At 42.9% G+C, this 25,047-nt stretch overlaps 1 protein-coding gene across 1 annotated transcript; it reads left to right on the forward strand.

Moving 5' to 3' along the window:
• TSPAN19 (tetraspanin 19) lies at positions 1-23,900 on the forward strand. The gene is made up of 9 exons (XM_030548613.1): positions 1-51; positions 518-616; positions 3,510-3,606; positions 3,698-3,770; positions 4,541-4,671; positions 12,254-12,328; positions 16,409-16,519; positions 20,203-20,286; positions 22,831-23,900. The coding sequence occupies exons 3-9, from the start codon at positions 3,541-3,543 to the stop codon at positions 22,900-22,902; spliced, it is 612 nt and encodes a 203-aa protein (XP_030404473.1). The 5' UTR covers positions 1-51; positions 518-616; positions 3,510-3,540; the 3' UTR covers positions 22,903-23,900.
• Positions 23,901-25,047: the final 1,147 nt, after the last annotated feature.

Below are 25,047 nucleotides of genomic sequence, written 5' to 3' on the forward strand. Positions count from 1 at the left end.
AAGCACTATTGTTCCAAAGATTTCTGACTATTTCATGTACAAGTTGGTCAGGTAATGTATCCATTAGTATTGTTTTGCTGAGAATATGCTGCAGGTACAACGTTTCATTAAATTCTAGATGTGAAAAACTCTGGGATGAGATTTAATTCGCTGTGACTACATAATGCATCATTTAAAGAATGATGGAATCTACTCCAGGGGAAGTGGAGCAACAGTTATCCAGTATGGTTCATAAATTGTACATGGTTTTGTAATATAGAATCTACACATCAAAAAGCAGCAGTTTTAAGAAGCTTATACTTTTTATCATTCTAGTGTTTAGCAAGTAAACATTTCTAATGCAAAGAACAAGAATGTTGACAAGTAAAGCAAAAACTAATTGTGTTTTGAATGATACTCCTATTAATCAATTCTTCATTATATATGTTTGGTCTGTACAGTAAACTGTCTATTTGATCCAATTATTTGAAAACATTGAAGTTGCATCTATTCTGGTAAATCTCCTTCTATTTTGCAGAAACTGTAACTATTTTATTGTGGGAGACTGTATTTCAAATCTTTCTCCCCTTGTGCGGAGAGTTCCGGAGGAATTAACCCTGGATCTCTAACATCCCAGGTGAGTGCTCTAACCATGTGGCTAAAAGTTATAAAGTAGGCAATAATACCACCTCTTCCTTTGGCCAGATTTTGAATGAGATCCAATATGGAAAGCGTGCTCAGTGATCACCTACCATATTAGGCCCCTTACAGACTTAGGTGGCCAAATGCCTGTTTTCCCCTGCCTTGTGATTTGTTCTGGGGCTTAGGTGGGAGATAGGCCTCCAAACACCTAAAATGGGTAAGCGGTACACATGCCTCTGGGTCTGAGACTTAGGCATCTAGGGAACTTTTACAGTGGAGTGTTAAGTGCTGAGTGAATTAAAGTGCCTACGAGCAGGGCCGGTGCAAGGATATTTTGCGCCCTAGGCAAAACTTCCACCTTGCGCCCTCTGCCCCCACCCCTCCCCCCAGAGCATTGCTTATTATAAACTTTCAAAAATGAATACTGCATAATGTGGCATTGTTCATTAGAATTAATACATATTCGGCTTGAAAATTTATTAATTTCATTATTTAGCCTACATATTTAATGAAAATAATTGAATAACCTGACAGGGTGTGGGGCTGGCTGGCTCTGGGCAGGGCAGGGGATGTGAAGCTGGTGGAGATGGGGTGTGGGGTTGGCTGGAGACAGGGGGTGCAGGACTGGCTGCGTGCAGGGCAGGAGGTGTGGGGCTGGCTGCAGGCAGGGCAGGGGCTGCAGCAGGGGCTGGATGGAGACAGGTGGTGTGGGGCTGGCTATGGACAGGGCAAGGAGTGCAGCAGGGGCTGGCTGCATGCAGGGCAGGGAGTGAGGGGCTGGCTGTGGGCAGGGCAGGGGGTGTGGGGTGGCTGGAGACAGGAGGTGTGGGGCTGGCTGTGGGCAGGGCAGGAGGTGTGGGGCTGGCTGCAGGCAGGGCAGGGGGTGCAGCAGAGGCTGGCTGCAGGCAGGGCAGGGGGTGCGGGGCTGGTTGAGGCAGGGAAAGGGGTGCGGGGCTGGCTGCGGGCAAGGGGTGAGGGGCTGGCTGGATACAGGGGTGTGGGGCTGGCTAGAGACAGGGCATGGGGTGTGAGGCTGGCTGTGGGCAGGGCAGGGGGTGCAGCAGGGGTGGCTGCGGGTAGGGCAGGGGGTGAGGGGCTGACTGGAGGCAGGGGAAGGGGTGTGGGGCTGACTGGAGGCAGGGCAGGGGATGAGGGGTTGGCTGCAGTCAGGACAGGAGGTTCAGCTGCCATGGATGGAGCTGGAGCACAAAGAGCAGCTGCAGAAGCAAGAGCTGTTGGACAGAAGCTTCTCTGAGGAACAGGCTCTGTCCCATGGAGAGGTACCACTGTGGGATCTGCATTTTAAATAGCAGTGGGGACGCCCCTGCAGCCCCTTGCCCTCTCAGCCTCCTGGGCACTGGCTCTCTGCGGCTCACTCCCTAGGGGCTCAGCCCTACTCCTCTTGCCCCCAGTCCCTCATTAGGCCTGGGTGCCTGTAAAGCATTCAGCATATCTTTGTACTGTGTTAATGACTCCTGAACTGGTGGGGGCTATGCCTAATTGCTGCCACTGTCTCTTTCTTTGCTGGGCAATTAGATGACAATTAACTTGGAATAGCCCAGAGGGGTCAGAGTAGAGAAGGAGGTAAGAGAGACCTTTAGGTTTCAGTTCTGTGCAAAGCCGGTTAACTTTTCTTTTCAGCTGCCTATAAACAAACCTAATAGAGAAAAGAGTTTTTTCCCCACATCCGTCCCCTAAAAAATCGGTTATGATTTTAATGGATCCAGAAGGAAAATAATTCTGTAATCAAAAAAACAACTTTCCTGCTTTCCCTTCCACAAAGATCTATTTCCAACCCAGGTAACTTATTATTTATTATCTATAGTAACTATATTCTCACCTTTGAATGATACACTGTAGTGGTGTCGGAGTTCTTTGGAAATCCCTAAGCTCTTTTGCGGTGTTGGGAGTGAATGCTAGACTCTCGGTTAATTACTTTTACCTTACTTCACATGCCCATCTTCTGGTCATTAATTTTTGAAGTTAAATTAGATTTTCAAAACCCAGCTTTAAAATGATGTTTATGCTGACAATTGCAATTTAATTGTCCAAACGGGGAAATCGATGCCTTGAAATTATGGGATCTACTTTTAAAATTGTATTTAAAATGTGGCATTATAAAGGGGAAATATTTTAAAAGGTTTTACCAGCATCCCCATTACTGTTACCCAGGATTCTGCTTCAAGCAGTAACACAGGAGGGAGAGGGCAATGGACAGATTAGTGTTCAGTGGTACTTCAAACAAAAAGACATTTACTCTTAAATTATCTTGTTGATGCCTAATTGACGATCTAATAGCATGCATCAAGTAGATCAAAACTTCACTGAATAAGCTTGTTAGCATTTCTAAGGCGGACACTGAACATTCCAAACAGTGATAAGTGGTGCCTGCGGGCGGTCCATCGGAGCCGCGCGAGCAGCCGACCGTCCGCAGTCACAACTGCGGCATCTCAGACTCCATCTTTGTCTTGGCGCCCTTGGCAACCGCCTAGTCTGCCTAAATGGTTGCACCAGCCCTGCCTACGAGGTTAGCAGCAGCCAAGCAGGTGCTTCATGATCACAGTGGTGCTGTGCAAGTGTAAAGCTGACACTACCATCACTGACATCTTTGATACACACACCTTCATCACTCTTGCTCCAAAAAGTCTTTACAGATGTAGAAAGAAAAGACTGAAAAAGAAAATGTAAGACTGATCACAGCTATAAGGCAGCCATGATGTGTCAGCCATCTTGGCACCTCTGATGATGCTGCCGCTTTGTAACTCAAAATAGCAGTTTTAAATATTTACGCTTATAGAACTGTACTCAGACATATACTCAATGAGTTACTTATCTCATTGATTATATTGAATAAATTATTTATGTTGAATGAATAATTATATTTGCAGAAACCATTAAAAACTCAGAAAAAGAAAGGGAATGGAACCGAGAGATAAAATATTAATCCTAAAATACTTTCTAAGCATCTTCAATGGAATTTTCTTGGTAAGAATCTTGATTTATTTTTAACAAGTTAAATAACTTAGTAAATATTATTCAGCAACTGTCTTAATTTAATAAAAAATCTTTTTTCCAGGTTTTAGCTCTTATGCTTATGATGTTCAGTGTGTGGCTTCTAATTGATAGAAACAATTTATTCACTGTTCTATGTGAGTATCAATAGATATTTTTTCTGCATTCCATGACTAGGAAAACATGCACAACCTAACAACAGAAATAATTATAGAATTTCTTCACAAGATGGCAGTATTGGATTAAAATGCAATGTACTAACTTTGCTGTAATTTATGTTGTCCCTCATTGGACAAATCTATTACCAAAGTGGGAGGAAGAAATCTGTAGCATAGACCCTTAGAACAGCAATTGAAGAGGTATTCTTCCATCGACCTAGTAGTGTCGAGAGCTTAGGTCAGCTTAACTACATCTCTGAGGGGTAGGTATGTAGCCGACATAACTAGGTCAACCTAAATTTTAGGTATAGACCAGGCCTGAGCCCCTGTCCCACCTTTAATCATAGGAGAGATCTTCAGGGCTTCACAAGCTATTTCCTATGTAGACTGGGAGAAGAGCAACAACCTCCACAAAGGTTGAATGTGGGGGAAGGGGCCAACTACATTGTCCCAGACATCAGCACTGAGGTGATTTGAAGGTCACCGAACCACTCCAAAAACCTTTCTTGTAGGAATACCAGGAGTTGGCAAAATATCAGGAGGAAAGCAGATCTCTGTCTCTTTAGCCAGATCGAGCAGTGCAGATAATAACTTCATTTGATGACTTCACTAATTCTGTCTGTTCAACAATGGCTTTAAAAAAGTTAGTACAATGAATTTTTAAAAATGAAGAGGTTTTAATGGCAGAGGTTCTGTAAGTGGAAGTTATCAAGAAAAAAAAACCATTTTATTAATTTATTTTGTTTCAGCTTTCACAGGTGAGAACCACTTGATAGCATGCATTTCTTATATGTTGCTTGGCACTGAATCCATTGTTGTTTTTATTTCATTCTTGGGATTCCTAGGAATCTTTGAAGAAATCAGATGGTTACTAATTCTGGTAAGTACAGTCTTGTAAAATGACTACAGATTTAAGATGTTAATTTGCAAAGCACAGTCAATGAACGTACTACAGGAACAGAATGTCCCAATATTATTATTTATTTTCTACCAACTGCCTGTGTCACATGTGAAGCTCTGAAGCAATAGATAAGGAAAGTGAATATAAGATGAGAGATCATGATGTGAGGAGCTGTGTGGCATAAGAGAAGACATCGCCAGATGAGAATAAACTGCAGCAAATTGCTTTTATCAAGTCACAATACTAGTGAGCATTAAGCATATGGGTTTAAAAATGTCAGAACATACCAAATTTTATCCAGTAGGTACATTTGCATCATTAGTTTATTATCAGTAAGCTCTTTTGGGGGGAAAAATGCCTCTAGCCCCTGAAGCAATTTGTAAAACTCCTTTATAGTTTCAGACTATAAGGTTTGCTTCCTGCAAAGACCCACATACAACAACACTTTGTAGAATTACAATATGCTGTACATCTTGCCACCCTTTTAAAACTATAGGTTCATCTTGCAGTCAGTTTTGCTAGCAGGCCAGGTTATTTTACTGGATTATTTGTATAACTCATCTGCCAGGTGGATCGAGCAGCAACCAGGACTAGGTTCAATATCTAGGGGGTCTTTTTCAACAGTACAACACAGAACCAACTCGAGCTCCCACCCAGTAACCTGGGGAAATTACACACCACCCCTGGGCACCTCTGAGAGGTAATACTTGCTCACTCGCAAGCACAGAGAGTAGAAAAGAAACTTTTAATGAAAGGAGGAAAGTCACGAGACATGAATTAGGGAGAATGCCACAAGCGGGATTCATAATCATAAAACTGTGAGCAGAGTGCATGGGGCAGTGCCTTCCACCTCGTGTTCTTGAGTCTGACAACCAAAAGTTCCTTTTCTGTGCCCATCTCTGCTCCCTTACCATACCTCACTCACAGTGATTGTCCTTGGTCAGAGAGGACTTAGGGTTCAAGGGCACATCTGTGTGAGTTCACCTCCCACCTAGAAGAGAAGGAACTTTGCTGGTGCTGCCAGTTGAGCACTTGCTTTGGCTAGCTGCTGCACCAGCCGCTTCTCTTTGCCGCCTGGCCACCCCGCCAACCACGGTTCCTTGCTGCCTCGCCAGCTGCTCATTGCTTCTCCAGCCTTTCATTCTGCTCACTGCCTCACCTGTTCACGGGCCAACTGTCAGCTTCCTTTGCTGCACCTGTCTCTCTGCTGTGACCGCTGCACATCAGTCTCTTAGTAATTTTCAGTTCTTTTCAGGCAGGGCAGAAACACTGCCCCATCTCAAGTGATTTTTAGCTCTTTAGCAGGCTGGGCAGAAACACAATCCCACCACAACTGATTTCAGCTCTGATTCAGCATTTAAAATAACAAAAAGGCTCCTAATGAAACCTATTTAGCTCTTTCTTTGAACAGTGGGGAGGAATAGGTTAAACCAGTCTGGGTCTTCCTAGGGAGGGGTCAGGCATTCAAGCCCCTGCCTTAATGAGGTCCTTTCATCTGAAGGTGACCCCCTTATTTGGGACAGGTTAAGCACAGTCCTGCTTCTCTGTATTCGTACAATAATGCCAACAACACTGGTAACAGTATTTCACTACCCCTGCATTCAATACTAAAGTGATTTGTAACCCAACACCAGCCAAAGTTGATTATTTTGATCAACACTGCTCTATCTGCTGGATATCTATGCAGAGTAGGTATGTTCATGTAAACGCAGAGGAGAATTCATTCAGTTCCTTTAGACCCTTACATTTAGTTGACTTTAATTTATTACTTGATGCTGTCTTCAGTTGTAAATTGGCAGTGCTATTGCATGTGCTCTTGGAACTGTTCAAGAAAAAGTGTCCTTGCCCCTCAGACAAAACCTCAACAGGGCAATCAAATTTCATTCTAAATCAGGGACCCCTTTTTGACAACAAGGACGGAAGCCCTGAGCCTGCCCAAGCCCCCACCCCAGGCAGGGGCACAAAAGCCTGAGCCCTGTTGCCCTGGGCAAATGGGGGAAAGCTAAATGGAAGCTGAAGCTTAATGGAAGCTAAAGCTCAGTCTTTGGCTTTAGCCCTGAGCCCTAGCAAGTTTAAGGCCAACTCTGGCAACCCCATTAAAACAGGGTCCTGATTCACTTTGGGGTCCTGACTCACAGTTTGAGAAACACTGCTCTAAACCATTGCTCCTCCTGCTGACAATAGTGTGCCTGCCCAGCAAGCTGTGGTGCTCTGTGAGTCAGCTCTCCTTAGTGCAGTGCTTCGATGGATGAGATGAAGCACTTGTGTGCTGCACAGCAGACTCCACAGGGCAGACTTACAGTTTGACTTATGTTAGCAGGGACGAGTTCAGCAGAGATAGCATTGTTTGCTTTATTGCCTTCTGAAAGTAAAGACTAGCAAGCACAGGAAGAGAAGGAGTAATTGAAATATTTAACATCCCATACAACAGGGGTCCCCAAACTGTTGTGCATGCCCTTCTAGGGGGGTGCAGAGGAACGTTCAGGGGGGCGCGTGGCTGGGCCCAGGCCAGCCCCCATTGGGGGCAGGGAGGGAGTGCCATCCAGCCCTGCTGTGCCCCCAGACCAGCTCCGCCCCCAGCCACAGCTCCACTTGGCCCCCGCTCAGCCCCAGCTCAGCACCAGCTGTAGCTCTGATCTGCCCCCAGGCCAGCTCCAGCCCCAGAGGCAGCTTCACTGTTCCCCTTGCTCCACTGCCAGCACAGCTCTGCCCTCTGACAGATTCCATTACTGGTAAGGAGTAGTGGGGCACAAGAGGAAAAGTTTGGGCTCCTTTGCCATACAACATGCATTCAGGAGATGGGTGATTAGAAGGGCAATTCCCACTACAGCTAATTAGTTAGGGCCTGTTTCTCCATTGCCTTGAACCTGATGTAGTCATTCAGATCTTTGAAAAGTGAATGTAAACTGATATTGCTAGTGTGAATGGAGAATTCAGATTTGGAAGTTGTAAATACAATGGTGCAAAGTACAGGGCAGTGGAGAATTAAACATTACCCCCACTCCACCCCCTTTGCCCCCCAGGATAAAAGTATCTTCCCAAGTATAACCAGAATTCCAGCCTCGGCCTGGTTTCTTCCACATCTGTCAGCTACTTCAATAGTCTCTTCTTTTCAGGCTGGTCAAAATTCTGTCCCGCTAAGGAAATGGTTTGCAGTGTTTTTTTCATTTGCAGAGCCCTAAAAATTTCAGCTGGAGGTGTAAACCCCGTTTGGAATTCTTAGACATAGTCTATGAACTCTGGGGGTCTGCAGACCACAGGTTGAAAACCATTGCTGTATGGTAACAACAACCTTTTGCGGATCCCTTAGACATAGTCTGTGGACCCTCAGGGGTCCGTGGACCTCTCCTTTAAGGATACTGGCACCCTTTGAATCAGAAGAGCATTACTGACTCACTAGCAGTGTGTGCCATCTGCCAAGCTTCCTTGCTTAAGGGCCTTCCTTGACAGGCTTACATTCACAACTTTAGAGGTAGCCCTAAGAAATACTAAATCAGCTGGTCTAATAGAAAAAAACAGCTGGAGGTAAAAAGGAAAAAAAACAAGGCTTCAGATACAAAATTACTAACACTACACTTTTAGCACTGCAACATGCAATTGCTTTGTGAACTTTAAGGACCTTAAGCCCTATGACCTGCATTATACAGATCAGACTAGATGATCACAATAGTCCCTTTTAGGTTTATAATCTACAAATAGTCTATATTTTCAACACAGCTTTGCGCAGAAGCAGAAGTGCATACAAGGGCTTATTTCAAATTATAGTAATTTATGGATATTGTAATGATAATAGAATCTAAGAAGGAGCCTTTGCTTTTTCTGTAGCTTCACATTAGAAAAAGGAAGCAGGTAATGCAATGAAACAGTAGAGAGAGTCTAGTGAGGACTACACAGCAGAGCCCTGTGCATATATTGGGGCCTGTCAGAACTTCAAAATACATGCCCTACTAAGAATGTGGTTGGACTTGATTCACGGGTCTTGAGCCCAGTCTATACTCCAAAGATTATGGGGAAATAAGGGACTTTACTCCCTATGTGGGCTACTTATATTGCAGAACACAGCAACTGCCCCAGCACTGCTGCTTCCCCTCTGATGCTATTCAGAGGAGATTGGGTGGGAAAAAGGCAGAACTTTGACACTGATCTCTTTGGTGTGCTGGCCAGTACATCTGAGATAGTGAGGGGAGGGAAGTAAACTGTGTCAAGAAAAGAGTTGGAGCAACTGACTTTACTTACAGAGCAAGGAGAGACCATATTGTGACTCAGGGCTTTCTACATGGTGAGTTAGTGTGTAGCCATTCAGTGTGTGAATCTATAGCACACTAGTTTGTCATGCACTAACATCTCGTGTGATCACTCCTAGAACTAGTGTTTTAATCTGGACCAACTTTAGGTTGTGGTTCTGTGTTGAAGTTCAAGGCTGAATCAGGACTAAGGTTACAGTTCAGATTCGAAAACACCAAAGTCTGGAGTGCAGGTCTCAAAATCCATTAATCCAAACCTAAAAAAATAAAATAATAAAAAAAAATGAATACAATATAATCTGTTCTCATGGGATTCCCACCACTTTGTGCTGAAATACCAACAACTGTTTCCATAAGATTTCACCTATATCAAACTGGAATCAGAAAATAAGCCCCTTCCGCTTTTAGATCCAAAACTATAGGGGCACGCTAGGCCAATAGCTGGAGATTTGAAAATGAATCTCTTTAACTCAAAAGGTTTGAACATTCAAGGTTCTGGTTTTGATCTTTTGTTAATTCGTATTACAGTGTAATCAGTGCCCAGTCAGGGATTCAGAACCCATTGTGCTAGGCACTGCACACAAACACAGCCTCAAAAATCTTACCATCTATGTTTGATTTTCATGGGGGGGGAAGAGTTGATTTTGTTTCAATTTAGGACATAAGAACAGCCGTACCGGGTCAGACTGAAGGTCCATCTAGCCCAGTATCTGTCTACCGACAGTGGCCAATGCCAGGTGCCCCAGAGGGAGTGAACCTAAAAGGCAATGATCAAGTGATCTCTCTCCTGCCATCCATCTCCATCCTCTGACAAACAGAGGCTAGGGACACCATTCCTTACCCATCCTGGCTAATAGCCCCTTATGGACTTAACCACCATGAATTTATCCAGTTCTCTTTTAAACATTGTTATAGTCCTAACCTTCACAACCTCCTAAGGTAAGGAGTTCCACAAGTTGACTGTGTGCTGCATGAAGAACTTCCTTTTATTTGTTTTAAACCTGCTGCCTATTAATTTCATTTGATGACCCCTAGTTCTTGTATTATGGGAATAAGTAAATAACTTTTCCTTATCCACTTTCTCCACGCCACTCATGATTTTATATACCTCTATCATATCCCCCTCAGTCTCCTCTTTTCCAAGCTGAAGAATCCTAGCCTCTTTAATCTTTCCTCATATGGGACCCTCTCCAAACCCCTAATCATTTTAGTTGCCCTTTTCTAAACCTTTTCTAAAGGTTATTTATAATGCTCTCCCTCCCAACAAGATGCTCTGGATGCTGTGAAGATAATGTAATGCAGTAATGTATCCCTTCTTTTCAAATTTGGATGTACATTCTGATTATTTATATTTCATTCTAAACATTCTTAAAGTTTTAAACAGTAATGATATGGATTTGGTCAAATTTAGACTGAAATGGTGTTTTCTCTATTTTCTATTAATGTTCTGTTGAATTTAAGCAGGCTACAAAAATATAACTGATAGTCATTTATAGACTGTCATGGTGAATTATATATGCTTAACTTCTCTGCTACCTACCAATAACTTTGCTTGTTATTTCAATAAAAGTTAATGCTTCCTCTTTAAATTTAGTGTCATCAAGATGTGTGTCATGGTACAATTCCCCACTCTGAACCTTAGCGTCCAAAAGATGGGGTACCAGCATGAATTCCTCTAAGCTCAATTACCAGCTTAGAACCTGTAGTGCTGCCACCAACCAGGAATTCCAGTGCCTGGTACACTCTGGTCCCCACAAAACCTTGCCCGGGGACCCCAAGACCCAGACCCTCTGGATCTTAACACAAGGAAAGTAAACCCTTTCCCTCACCGTTGCCTCTCCCAGGCTTCCCCTCCCTGGGTTACCCTGGAAGATCACTGTGTGATTCAAACTCTTTGAATCACAAAACAGAGAGGACAATTCACCTTCCTCCCTCCTTCTCTTTCCCCCTCCCAGACTCCTCCTGAGAGAAAGTAATCCTGGCACAGAGAGAAATCAGCCTCTCTCTCCCTCTTCCCTCCTTTCTCCCCACCAATTCCCTGGTGAATCCAGACCCAGTCCCCTGGGGTCTCACCAGAATAAAAAAAACAATTAGGTTCTTAAACAAGAAAAGCTTTTAATTAAAGAAAGAAAAAACAGTAACAATTATCATTGTAAATTTTAAAAAAATGGAATAGGTACAGGGTCTTTCAGCTATAGACACTGGGAACACCCTCCCAGCCTAAGTATACAAGTACAAATTAAAATCTTTTCAGCAAAATACCAATTTGAACTCCTTTCAGCCAAATACACATTTGAATGTCTTCCAACCAAATACACATTTGCAAGTAAAGAAAACAACCATAAGCCTAACTCGCTTTATCTACCTAGTACTCACTAGTCTGAATTTATAAGAGCCTGTATTGGAGAGAAACCTGGTTGCACATCTGATCCCTCTGAGCCCCCGGAGTGAACAACAACCAAATTCTAACCGCACACACAGAAACTTCCCTCCCTCAAGATTTGAAAGTATCCTGTCCTCTGATTGGTACTCTGGTCAGGTGACAGCCAGGTTTACTGAACTTGTTAACCCTTTATAGTCAAAGAGATATAAAGTACTTCTGTGCTATTAACTTTTCTTATCTGTTTATGACAATGTGCCTTACTTAATATCTAAGGCTATGTCTACACTACAGTCTATACTGGCAAAACGTATGTCACTCAGGGGTGTGAATATCTCTCCCTCCCCGAGCATTGTAAGTTGTACTGACATAATAGCTCAGTGGTTTGAGCATTGACCTGTTAAATCTGGGGTTGTATGTTCAATTCTTGAGGGGGCCATTTAGGGAACTGGGGTAAAAATCTATCTGGTGACTGGCCTTGTTTTGAGCAGGGAATTGGACTAGATAACCTCCTGTGGTCCCTTTCAAACTTGATTAAAAAAAAAAAAAGCTTTTGTGCACAGAGCTATGTCAATGGGAGAGTTTTGCCACTGACATAGCTTCTGCTGCTCACAAAGGTGTTTTTTTATGCTGAAGGGAGAACTTTCTCCCATAAGCATAGCATCTCTTCACCAGATGTGCTGTAGTATCAGTACAGCTGTGCCGCTGCAATGCTGTATGTATAGACGTGGCCTAATCCTGAATGGCAGCAGCGATGATAGCTATGTATTTTACTCTCAGATTGCTTTTATTGGAACATATTTCCTTGCTTTTATTGGAATACATCTAAATAATAAGTATGGTTGATCAGTTTCAGTTTATGAAGCAGCTTTCCATGCATTGTTCTCTTGTGCAATAATTTTTATTGATATAGTTATTTATATTTGATTTTTTTTAGTATCTGGGACTCATAGTCTTGCTGTTTGGTGTCCAAGTTGCAATGCCAGTGCTAATATATACAAGAAAAGAAGAGGTATGTAAACTTTCTATCATATAGGCCTGTTATTAATTTAAAATTGTTGCTAAAATTATTAAGGGCCGATCCCTATGAGGTACAGAGATATGTTATGCACTGAGATGGGAGCTCTGAAGTGGACTTACTATGCCCAAGTATGCTCATGCTGACACATTAGGGGCCACAGAGCCACTTGGAACCCAGGGAAATTAGGAAGGTTCTCCTACAAATTAATTCCCACCTCCTCCTCCACGGACTGTCCATAGAGCCTTCTTCTGTGCAGGAGCCAAGGAGATTATGGTCAGCAGTAGCACCAATAGATCTGCCTAGGGTGAGCTAGAAAGGGATGCAGGAATTGTGATAATGTCATAAAGGAAATTATATAGGTGTTTGTGAGTGTGGGTTGAGTAGGTGTCAGCTTCGCGCAACCCCACTACCTTTCACTGTGGGCCATTTCGGAGATGTCAGCCAGCTCTGGTGCTGGGCTGAGAGAAGGCTCACATGCTGTCTTTCCAGTCACCAGCTAGCTTGGATGCTATCCCCACACCAAGAAATCCAGGAAGGCACCACATTCCCCTAACTATGACTCCACTGCTGCATACAGAAGTGGAAAGGAAGAGACAGAAGGATGGGGATCCATGGGACACCTCTGGCTGCTGCCAATGGGTCTATCCCCATAAAATTCAACTTCTCACAACACAGGCCAGCAGCGTCAGTATTTGGCCCTTAGAAAAATCACTGGTGTTGTTACATGACTCATCATCCCAGAGAACCCCCCTGCAGCAAGACCAGCAAATGTAGCACTTTCACCCCAGTTTTCCCACATGATCTTCAGCCTGCTCTCACCATGCCATTGACTTGCTGCAATGACTTTGCCCTCCAACTAAGTCATTAACAAGAGTCCACTCCTTCTGGGGAATCCAAATCTAAACCCCAAAGTCTTTGCCACAGCCCCTCCTTACCAAGAGGTCTGTCTTCTCTCCTTTAATTTCAGGCACTCTTCTGCCCACCCTAGGGCTCAGTTTTTGCCCATTCCAGGTTCATTTCCATCTGATCCCTCCTGGGTTTCTTTGAGTTGTTCCCTAATATTTCCTGAACAGCCACTCCTTAGCCTTTGCCTGATTTATACCCACCTCTCCAGCCAGCTCCCCACACCTGGGCATCCTTCTCTTAAATCCAACACGCAGCAAAGGTGAAGTGGGGTGGGCCTACCTGAACAGTGCTGACTGTCACAAGTCCCATTGGCCCTTAAAGGGGCAGGCTACCCTATACCAAGTATTTAATCCCACTGTCCAAGCAAAGACTTTGTAAACAATGACCATAGAGCTATATTGCAGCTTGTATTATCCCAGTTTAGAGGGAACATATAGGCTGAATTAAAGACCACATAGAGCACATGTTTCTGCAAGATCATGACTGGGTGGGGGAAAATATGGAACAGTGGTAGATGGGATGGTCCTAAAATAATTCACATAACAGAAGTTATTTTCTCTTATGCAGTATAAGAAGCATAGGTAATGTACAGTACATTAGTACTGCTGCTGCTAGACCTTCTGTAAAATTCTAATGCCTGTTAATGGGGAATTAATGTATTTTTAAAGAATGATAAAAGAATGGTGCTGTAATTAGATAATTAGCTTATGTGATGAGCTTTATTAACATGAATGATATAATTAACCACTATGTAACAGCTGCATCTATCTTGCAATTTATAGCAACAGTAATTGTTACCGTGACATGTAAAATATATGAATTAATTACACTATTTGTTAACTTAGGTTCTATTTTAAATGCAAGCACAGCCAGCATGTCTGTGAATGCAAAATTCTATGTGATGACTATGGTCCAGATCCAAAAGGGATTTTGGCACCCAAGTCCCAGATTTAGGTACAGCTTGCAGTCCACAGCTGGGAACCCTCTGTTGGAATCAGGTAAGAAGATCTAAGCTACATCGATTTGAGTTATGCTATTCATGTAACTCAAATTGCGTAGCTTAGATCGACTTTTCCCTTTAGTGTAGACAACGCTTCTGCAAGCCCCACATCAGTGCATCCCATAGTCTAGTGGTTAGGGCATGCACACAGAGGGTAGGAAACCCCTTTCTTCCCCATCTGACAGCCACGGTGTATGTTCCCTGGACTGAAGGTTATAAAGGAGGTGTCCTCTAGCCTGTCTCATTTCTCTTCTCCCCCACCTCTCAGCCTTCTTGTGTGGAGTTAGATATGCACTGCTGCTATTCTTTCAAAAATGGCTTAAGAAACTGACTCCAGGAGACACTTACTAGCTGTGGATCATAAGAGTTAGCTATGTGCCTAACTCTTTAAGGAGTGGGGTTTAGAGCACACCTCTCTCCCCAGCATCTGCCATTGACTCCTACATACCTTCATTTTTTTAACAATAAGAAGCAGCAGCTACAGATTGTGCAAAACTGTTGGTCTGATACTCCACGGTTTTATACCTTCATATAGTAGTTTACGCAGTTCACTTCAGCACTGCGGCTCTATGTAGGGCAGAAATCCTGACTCCTCCCTCTCCTGGCCATACTCTCTAAACTCTATTGCATGGAAATGCAAATGGAGTCCCCACAAAACTGGCTTCAGAATGCACAGGGGGTGCAGGCTCTTGTGCAGGTTTTCCAAAGCCATCTCCTATCCCCACAATATACAGTAGAACTCCATCAGTTCTGCTGCATCTGGGTCTCTCCGTGATGTATTCAGGAATTGTGTGTGTGGGTGTCTGTGTGTGTGTGTGTGTGTGTGTTATTTTAAAGACAGCAGCAAACAAATACAGTTGTAGCTCAACCTAACTATAATGCTGCTCAGGTGTTATAATAAATTAGACTAGCGTGCTATAATTCACAATGCAGAGCTTCCAACCATGTCTGCAGAATGAATAGGCTACTTGGTGTGGGGTGGCAGAAAGAGACTTACCATTTGCTTGCATTGCAATGAAATGTTTCCACGACCTACAGCATGTCATCATATGTTACTCATGCCCTCTGTGCAGCTGCACTTTTCCCTGTGATCTGTCACACCAATGCCCTAGAGCAAGGGTGGCCAACCTGAGCCTGAGAAGGAGCCAGAATTTATCAGCGGACCTTGCCAAAGAGCCACAGTAATACATGAGCAGCCCTGCATCAGCTTCCCCCCCGCTTCCAGCACCTCCCACCCACTAACAGCCCTGCTGATCAGCACCTTCCCCTCCCTCCCTGCACCTCCCCATCAGCGGTTTTGTGGCATGCAGGAGGCTCTGGGGGGAGGGGAAGGAGTGAGGGCACGGCAGGCTTAGGAGGGGGTAGGAAGGAGTGGAGTGGGGGCAGGGCCTGTGACAGACCCAGGGGTTGAGCAATGAGCACCCCCTGGCACACTGGAAAGTTGGCACCTGTAGCTCCAGCCCCAGAGTTGGTGCCTATACAAGGAGCCGCATATTAACTTCTGAAGAGCCACATGTGGCTCCAGAGCCACAGGTTGGCCACCCCTGCACTTGAGGCTGCTGTTACACTGGGTCACTTTGTTCATCTTCTCATTTTTGCTTTCTTCTGTTCTGTTGCTCCTGTGGCCACGGCTGTTCCCACATATGGTAAAGAGGCCAAAGCAGCGCTGCTCACAGGTGGCTCTTGGAGAAAGCAGAATGTCAGTAACAGAAAAAACACAGACTGCAGTATCCCCTTTCCTCAAAGTGGAAACATTGAGGGTCTCCTTTCACAACAGAAATGTTCAGGTTTCAGGTCCCTGAGCCTTTTCATGAAAACTAGAGTATACAACATGCTGCTGACATACGTGTTCGTTCATCAGAACTCTAAGTAGACATACTCAGGAAATGCAACATGGTCTAGTTGATAGGGGACTATAGTGTGAGACTGGAGAGCAGGATGAGCCTGCCTCTGCCTTTGACCTGCTGTGTGATCGCTGACAAGTAATTTGAAGTTTGTTCCTCAGTTTCCCCTCCCACCCTTTGCCTATGTCATCTATTTTGACTAAAGCTCTTCAGCATGAGGACTGTTTCTCACTACATGTTTATACAGTGCCTAGCATAATGAGTTTTGAGCAGTTTATTTTAAATCAACCAGTGTGTATTGTAAATGCTCTGTATTAACAGGTCCAGATTATGTGGAATGACAGAATTGATGCAGTTATTTCTAACTATGGTAACAAAAATCTGACTGGAAGAGAACATGAGTGGGATATTCTGAATGCTGTGCAGAATACTGTAGGCAGAAAATTGAAAAATCACCACCCCAGAAATGTTCTATCACCTTTTATCACATGAAAAGGCTGTCATAAAGCACTCTGAAAAAACTGTTGTTTAGCTACAGGCTTATGTATCATGGCAGCTGGTGTCAGATGTAAGTAGATATATTCTCTACTGTTTAACTGAGAACTTGGATGTCTATGGGGTTGAGAGGACTAGCTCTGCAGATGTGCAGAAGGACTCCGTCTTTGCTTTGCTTTGGCACAGCGTGGCTTTGCTTTGCCACCCTGTGCCACCCAGGCACAGTCCCAGTCATTGTAGGACACTGGCCTAATTAGGCCACTGGGCATAAGGGCAAGAATTCTCTATGCCTTGGTCAATGTTAGAAACCACAAAGGATGTGGGCAGGATGTGGCTGTGGCCTCAACCCCATGCACATTGTCTAATGGAGGTGTTCCAGCAGGGAGAGGATTAAACACTGTAATCTGTAAGGGGGTATAGCTGGGGTCACAATGTTGCAGCAATCACATGGGAATTGTCATGTGCCTTCCTCGGGGGCAATGCTGATCTCTTCAATGCATTATACCATACTCATCACCATAGTGTCCAAGTGCATGTGAGAACACCTGCTGGTGCTATATTTCTCTTCACCAGCCCTGACTGCCAGAGGCAACTTAGAGCCACATTAGTTCTGCGTATCAACATTTTATTACTAATATTTCAGAGCATTCATAAACATTTTCATTATATGGTGACACATGAACAGTTTCCTTTGTTAGAAGTCCTTAATAGCAGCATCATTTTCCATGGAATAAATTGCTTAAAAGTTGAACTACAAAGTTCTTTGCAAATGATAAGCAATGATTTATCATCCCAAATAATCACAGCAGTATCTACCCTTAAAATTACAAGTTCATTTGCACTGCAGATACATTTTAAAACAAACATTCTTTGAAAATCTGTTCTTCCTCCTCTGAGTTGCAAAGTCCTGATTTCAGCAATAGCTTATGCTGACATCATCATAAACTAAGACAGCATTCCCCACTATTCCAGCTCTTGTGTGGTGTCATCAACAATTGTTAGAAAAACACGACGACAACCTAAGATTTCACAGCTTTTTGCTTGATAAGTTTTTCCAGCAAAATATGGGTTTTCATTGACAAATTTTTTTTGTAGGAAAATGTAATTTTTGACTGAATTATCTGATTTTTTTTCAACAGGAAAATTCTAAACAGGACATTTCCTTTTGAATTGATATTTCAACCTGAAACATTTTGAATCAATATTGTGCAGTGTCAAAAATGACACTTATATAGCCATTTCCAAATTGAAATTTTTCAAAACTGTTTCTTCTTTTTTCATATATATTTTGACTTTTCATACTGTTTTAGGATGAAAACAAATGTTGAAATATTAAACTTTCCTCTGGGACAGAAATCCAGCTTTCCAAACAGTTCTACCATTGATATTCAAACAGGTTTTTGGGAAGGATGCATGGAGCTGACCCATGTGATTTTGTGGTAGTAGTTAGCTTTTTGCCAAAAATGGAGGCCCTTATTGCTGGATTGTCAAAAGAGCTCCTCTCTCATTTAGGTACTAACATTAATGGCCAGGTTTTCAAAAGAGCTCAGCATGTTGGGAGCCGAGCTCTTAAAAATCTTACCATAAGTGTCACCATAAGAGCTGCTGAGTTGTGAGTGCTTTGGAAAATCTTGCTCTTAGAGAGGTGTCTAAATCAGACCTGTACACCTTAGAAATCTGGCCCTAATTATGGAAATGTACTCTATTTCCTTTGCTATTTTTACAGATTTTCCTCTTTTCTTTCTGGTAGTATTTCACTGTCGCCTGGCCTGTTGTCAGTTTGGTGCCTCTACTGCCTGACTGCATAAACACAAATGTATAAACTGAATGCCGCCTTAGCTCACATTTAAGCCTTGATGAAGGCAGAGTGTGATGGCCAATATGTTTGGCATTTGCCTGGAATAAAAACATTATAACAACATTTCCAGTTTACATTTTCAGTAGTTCTGTCATGACCCTTGGGCCCCAAATAGAAATTCCTTTAAAATATGTATTTTAAGAACATATTCCTCTCCTAATATACATATAGACTCATAGACTCATAGGTCAGAAGGGACCAATATGATCATCTAGTCTGACCTCCTGCACAAGGCAGGCCACAGAACCCTACCCATCCACTTTTATACAACCCCTAATCCAGGACTGAGTTATTGAAATCCTCAAAACTGGTTTGAAGACCTCAAACTGCAGAGAATCCACCAGCAAGCGACCCATGCCCCAAATGATGCATCAGACTGCAGTCATTAGAAAGCTGGAGCAAAGAGATACATCTTACCATACTTCCTAAAAGCACCTAGAGTTGATCTCATATAACCTTACATTGGGAACAAATTCAAGAGGGGCAGGATCCAAAGAGAATACTATAATCCTATGCTCTTGAGCAATATTCTTCAGACAAACAGCCAAAGGCACCTCATGTCAATCATAGATGTTTTGGAATGAAAAGAAAGATTTTCAGCATCAAATGGGACCAAGATCATTGAGGGGTTTGTAGATACTAATCAGCAACATGAATTTCACTTGAAAGGGAACTGGCAGCCAATATTTCATTATTTTCATATCAAGTTGGTACTGTCCCCTTTTGTTGCAACAAATTAACTCTGATAGCAGGTCATTCACTGGGATACAGAGACATATCTGATCATCTATATATTAGAGTATTGTTCCCCCATGGAAAATTAAGACTTTTTGTCAAAAAAGCAAATGCTCAAAAATAGATATTTTTTATTTATGTATTTATGGTTTGACAACTGAAACTAATTATTTTTTTATCTGAAAACTGCCAGAGACTGAAAGCTTTCAGTCAAAAATAACAGAAATCCTTTTTTGGATTTCTGTTTTCCTAGACACCCCCTCATCCCCAAATGCAAGAAAAACAAAAACTCTTCATGAAAATTTTAATTTAATCAAAAATTCAATTTGCTGTTGGAAAACAGTTTCAACAGAAAATCTTTGAGCAGTCCTAATTTATAAAAATTTTATTGTTGACACTTCCAAGATACAAGATATTTCTGAACATGTACATGTACTGTTATTCAAAATCAGGGAAGTAGAAAGAGGAAAAGACATGGAGATTGGAAGTTTATATTAGTGTGAGACCTGCACAATACCTTTTCCCTGCAGTAACAATGACCCTTCTTTACTTTTCAGCTTCTTTCCTATATAACAGTTTATTAATTATTGAAGTGACTGGTATAACAAACACAAACAATAATCCAGAAGTCATATAAGTCCATCCTGAGATGAATAATATGTGGGAATCACAGTAAACTTGCAATAGCTAAACATACTCTTTTAAGCATCCAATTGTAGAGTGATTGGATGCTTGAATGAGGATCCATCAATATGCTTTTACAAAAGCAAATTCACCCTTAGATCAGCCACTAGTCCCAGGATTTTGGGGTGCAAAGTTTTATACATTTAAAAAAAAACACTTGAAAATGTTCACACTCTCAGCGTTAACATGACTGCCTTCCAATGAGTAAGTATCAGAATCCATAAATCCGTGGCAGGAAGTTGTTGCATAAAATTTGAGCAGGGACGTGTTATAAACATGCAGTGTGAATCCAGGAATCAAAAATAATTTTGCAGTTAATATCTATTCATCTGTTTTTGCCTAGGGATGTGACGAGTATATTAAAATGCGGTTTGAAAACAACAGTTTGGTCTTAATTGCAATTAATATTGCACTGCTAACTGTAGAGGTAAGAGTACCTGATTTTTTTAAAAATAAGAAAATATTGACAAACTAGTGGGACCCACAAAAATAAGTTTAGTGTTCTGTGGGCATGACCCTGCCCCATTAAAACCATATAGGAAGTTACATTAACTTCAACAGGAGCAAAATAAGTCTCTATTTATGGTGGTTTTGTTAATGTCTACACAAGTTAATGTCTACACTGACCCACTGTTCAGATAACAGGGCTGTGAATAATAGAGTGCACTGTAGCTCCCATGAGAGGGTGCTGTGAGCTCAAACTAAAAGATCCCCAGTTCATGTATTGCAACTAGGAACTTTTTAGTTCATACTCTGTGTCTACATAGGAGAGTTACAGCAAAGCACTTTGGTGCACACTGCTATTCACAACCCCGAAGTCTGAACTGTGTGGCATTGTAGATACAGCCTTAGGCAATGTCTACTCTACCACTTATGTCGGCAAAACTTCTGTTGCTCAGGGGTGTGAAAAAAACACTCCTGTGTGCAACATAAGTTTTGCCGATGGCATAAGTGGTAGCGTGCACAACACTGTCAGTGGGAGAGCTTCTTCCCCCGACATAGCTACCATTTCTTGTTGGAGATGGTTTAATTATACTGGCGGGAGAGCTCTCTCCCATCAGCATAGAGAGGATACACGAGAGATCTTACAGTGGTGCAGCTGCATTAGTACAGCTGTGCTGCTGTAAGGTGACATAGCCTCAGAAACAGTATTCCCAGAACCAGTCTGCTGGAATTCTTTTAGCAGTGGGGGTGCTGAAAGCCAGCTCCTTTATTCCTGTCTGTCCCCTCCACTCCCCACCAAGAGGCTGGGAGCAGGGCTGTGTCTCCGGGAAGGGAGACCTGGACGGGGCAAAGGGGCCAAGACCACAGATGGGGGCAGGCATGGGGCCCGGAGTGGAGCCCTAGGCAGGGGCTGGCAGCTGAGACCCCACATGCAGGACCAAGAGCAGAGCCCCAGCTGTGGAGCTGGGCATGGAGCCATCAGCTGGGGAGCGGGGCCGGTGTTCCAGGAGCAGAGCCTCAGGTACAGGGCTGGGAGTGAGACAGGCCCCAGGAGCGGATGCATGAGAGCGGGAGGTGAGGCCAGCAGTGAGAGCTCCAGGTGAGATGAGCGGTTGGGGAGCGGAGTGCGGGCAGAGGACTGGGAGCAGAGCATAGGTGTGGGAAACACCCCAATGGCTGGGGAGCAGGGAGCTGGGCCGGCAGCCCTACACAAAACCTGGGGTTGCTGCAGCACCTCCCGCACCAGTACTTCCCATGCCTATGCCCAGAGCAGGAAAGACTTCTTCACTGATGTTGGTGCCCATCCTGTCTCTAATTTGTTTATACAGCTTGTTTCTTTAACCTGCAGTGGAGGAAAAGTCACTTACTGAGATTGTAAGCTCTTTGGGGCAGGGACAATCTTGTTATTGTTTGTTTGTACAGCATCTAGCACAGTGGGGTCCTGGTCCATTACTGGGGCTCTGAGGTGATACCATACTACTACTGCTTATTATTAATATTTGATAAATATGCACTAAGTCAAACAGCACAAAACCACATTAGGAAGAAAATTCATTCTCAAATTTATAAGAAAAATATATCATAAAAAAGTTATGAACTCTGCAAAATACAAAATAAAATTTGTGTCAAATTACAGCAAAAACTCACCCTGAATTCCATAGGCACCCCAAAGCCCCACTGCCACCAATGGAAGTTGTCGGAGCACAAAGGAAGTTGGCTCAGATCCCAAATCACTGAGTCGGAAGTTTAGTTATCTCAGTTTTATACTGAGACTGAGAGCAGAATCTGACTCTGTTTCTCCAGATACTTTTATTGTTCCGCTGTCATATGCTGAGGTCAGTGGAATTCCCCATTATCAGTGTTGGCCAAATTAGTAATAAAAAAATGGTTTAGGGCTTATTTATATTAACTACTGGGCTGTGATACAGACTAATTCATATTCTGACTGAACTGATTTATCCATCTCTCCTGACATACATCCTTTTAAGGAATTGATCTATGAGCACTGTTTTTATCTGCAAGTATATCTGCTGGATTCTTTTCTTTGTCAGATATTTTATTATTTTACTTTTGGGATTTTCTGGTTTGCACACCATCTCTTCCATTGGTGTGTATTAGGGGCAAATGAAATTTATGGCAACATTTACGTTATTTTAAGTAGTTATGTATCCCCCATTCCCATAGTGCTTCACAAATTTTTATGTCTTTAGCCTCACAACACACTCCCATGAGGTAGGGAAGTACTATTATTCCTATTTTACAGAGGGGGATCGAAAGCAAAGACCAAATGACCTGTTTAAGGCCATACAAGAAGCTAAGGAAAGGGAGAGAGAACTGAACCCAGGTCTTCCAAGACCTACATTAGCATTCTAACCACTGGTTTATCTTTCCTGTCATTCTGCCTACTGTGGGATCAGTGGGAGCAGGATCTGGCCTCTAAACTGCAACAGATTAAATTTAGATATCAATGAGCATAAATGACTATGACCCGATTTAATTTTTAACCCATTCTTTTTTCCTTTTTCAGGTCCTCCTGTTCACATTAGGTGTATTGCTGTTCAAAAACATCAAGAAGAATAAAATTTCACTAAAGGAATAAAGAAAGATTTTTGGTGTTGTTATATTGCATGAATTATCTAATAATTCTTTAATCTAGAGGTTCCCAAACTTTTCTTATTGTGTACCCCCTTCCAGATCTACCAGGTTCCCATGTGCCTCTACCCTTCTCATCACTGATACTTTGTGTGTTCTTCTTAATACTACCAGTCTTTAGCCATCTGTCCATATTTCACTATGTACAGATATAGTTATAGTGTGACATATACAACCAAAAAACCCCTAAATTCTGAGCTAAGTTAGACTGGACAGTTGCTGGGCAACTGAACCTGTGCTGTACGGTGATTGGAGATGAGGACAGGGCTGGATTTACACCTTACTCACTCCTAGGCACAGCATCTTCACTCCCCCCTCCCCTGACTACATTTGACCTTTGTGTTGCACACAATTTTAGAGAGATAAGGCACCCCTAGAATGCTAGCACCCTTAGGGACGTGCCCTACTATGTCCAACCCTGGGTGAGGACTCTGTACATCAGCATCTTTGTGTATCTGTGTTCTCATTGATACATCATGAAGTAAATTACCCATGAAGTGAATTATATAACAAATTCCCACAGAGTTTTAAAGATTTGTCTGGGTAGCCTATTATGAAAATGTCATAAATAAAATAATTAATAAATAAAATCCACCGTTACAAAATTTTTCCTGCGTTCCCCCCAGAGATGTGTTGAATACCCCTAGGAGTACGCATGTCAGAGTTTGGGAACCTTTGCTTTAATCTGACCCTTCAAGTCAAAGGAAAGACTCATATTAAAATCAGTGATGTTTGGCTCAGACCCTAAAATATCACAATTACTCTGATATATTTGTAATTTATGTGTTGATATAGAAAATATCCCAATGGCTATAGCGGCCTTCTGTGTACTGCATAACATATGTGCATTTATGTCTTGATACATTTGTGTATTGTTTGTAGTCTTGGTTATGATATTTATACTACAGAGACATACAGACTAAAGTATCAAGCACTTTCCCATTAACTAGCTGGATAATAAAACATTCTGTGAAACTGAATACTAGTTTTCTGAGTCTCCAACACAACCTGCTCTGAGAGTTATGTTATATATGTTGCTTTACCTGCAAATAACTCTAAAACAGAAAGATATGTGGGCATTATCACTGGGGTTACTGACCCCATTTAATGAGAGTCTGGGCCCAGGCTACCCACGATGAACTGATTTAAGGGAAACAAGCCTATCTAGGCAGCCTGATAAAAGGCCATCAGGACTCGGTCGCAGAGAGGTGCTCACGGAAGGAGAAGCACTCCTAAAAGAGAGGTGTTCCCTGAAAACCACAGGCCCAAAGAGGAGGGCTGTGCCACCCCGTGAACCCCAGGGGGACACTAGAGGCCAGGACTGAGAACCACAGGCTCCAAGGAGGAAGGATGTGCAACCCCTGAACCCAAAGGGAGAGACTTTATTTCAAGTTTATTTTGCTTTAGTAAAGGTGATCTCCAGCATGGGTGTTTTGTCTTTCACTCAATTCAGTTGTGTGGAAGGGGCTCAGAAAAGAGAAACTGAGGCCAGGAGTGCCTGCAGCACCACACTAAATCAAGAGGAAGTGCTACAGGGCAGGATGATCTGCAACAGGCATTCATCAGACCAAGCAAATGTGGCATCAAAGTTGGCAAGACAGCTTTCCCTGACAAATCCTACCAGTTTTTTTCTTTTCGGTAGCAGTGAGTCTCAGAGCCCAGGTGAACTGACTCAGACTCTCACAACAAGGCTAAAAATAGCAGTGTAGACATTCTGCCCTAGCTCTGAGACCCTCTCCCTTCACAGGTTTCAAAGTCCAGGCTCTGAGCCCCAGAAGGAACAGCTATACTGCTATATTTAGCCCCGTAGGGCAAACCCGAGTCAGTTGACCTAGGATCTGCAACTGTCTGATGCGGGTTTATTTTATTTTATTTTATTTTTATTGCTGTGTAGACAGGGAAAGCAGGGAGGGGAGGGGCTGTGAGGGATAAGGAAGGGGAGAGAGAGCAGGTGGCAATGCCTGGAATGAGGAGCTGAGCCCAGCCAACCCTGCAGGACAGCAGCTGCTTTAACCAGAAGAGAAGGTTTTGTAGGAGAAACCTGGGATTGTTTGGGAGATCTGCATGTTCCTTTTCTGCTGGATGGTCCTCT

Source organism: Gopherus evgoodei, chromosome 1 (genome assembly GCF_007399415.2).
Source record: "Gopherus evgoodei ecotype Sinaloan lineage chromosome 1, rGopEvg1_v1.p, whole genome shotgun sequence".
Taxonomy (NCBI): domain Eukaryota; kingdom Metazoa; phylum Chordata; order Testudines; family Testudinidae; genus Gopherus; species Gopherus evgoodei.

Coding starts and splice junctions, on each gene's coding strand:
- TSPAN19 (XM_030548613.1), top strand. CDS start 3,541: ATGGAACCGAGAGATAAAATATTAATCCTAAAATACTTTCTAAGCATC. Junction 16,520..20,202: donor TGAATGCTGTGCAGAATACT/GTAGGCAGAAAA, acceptor GTTTTTGCCTAG/GGATGTGACGAGTATATTAA. Junction 20,287..22,830: donor TTGCACTGCTAACTGTAGAG/GTAAGAGTACCT, acceptor TTCCTTTTTCAG/GTCCTCCTGTTCACATTAGG.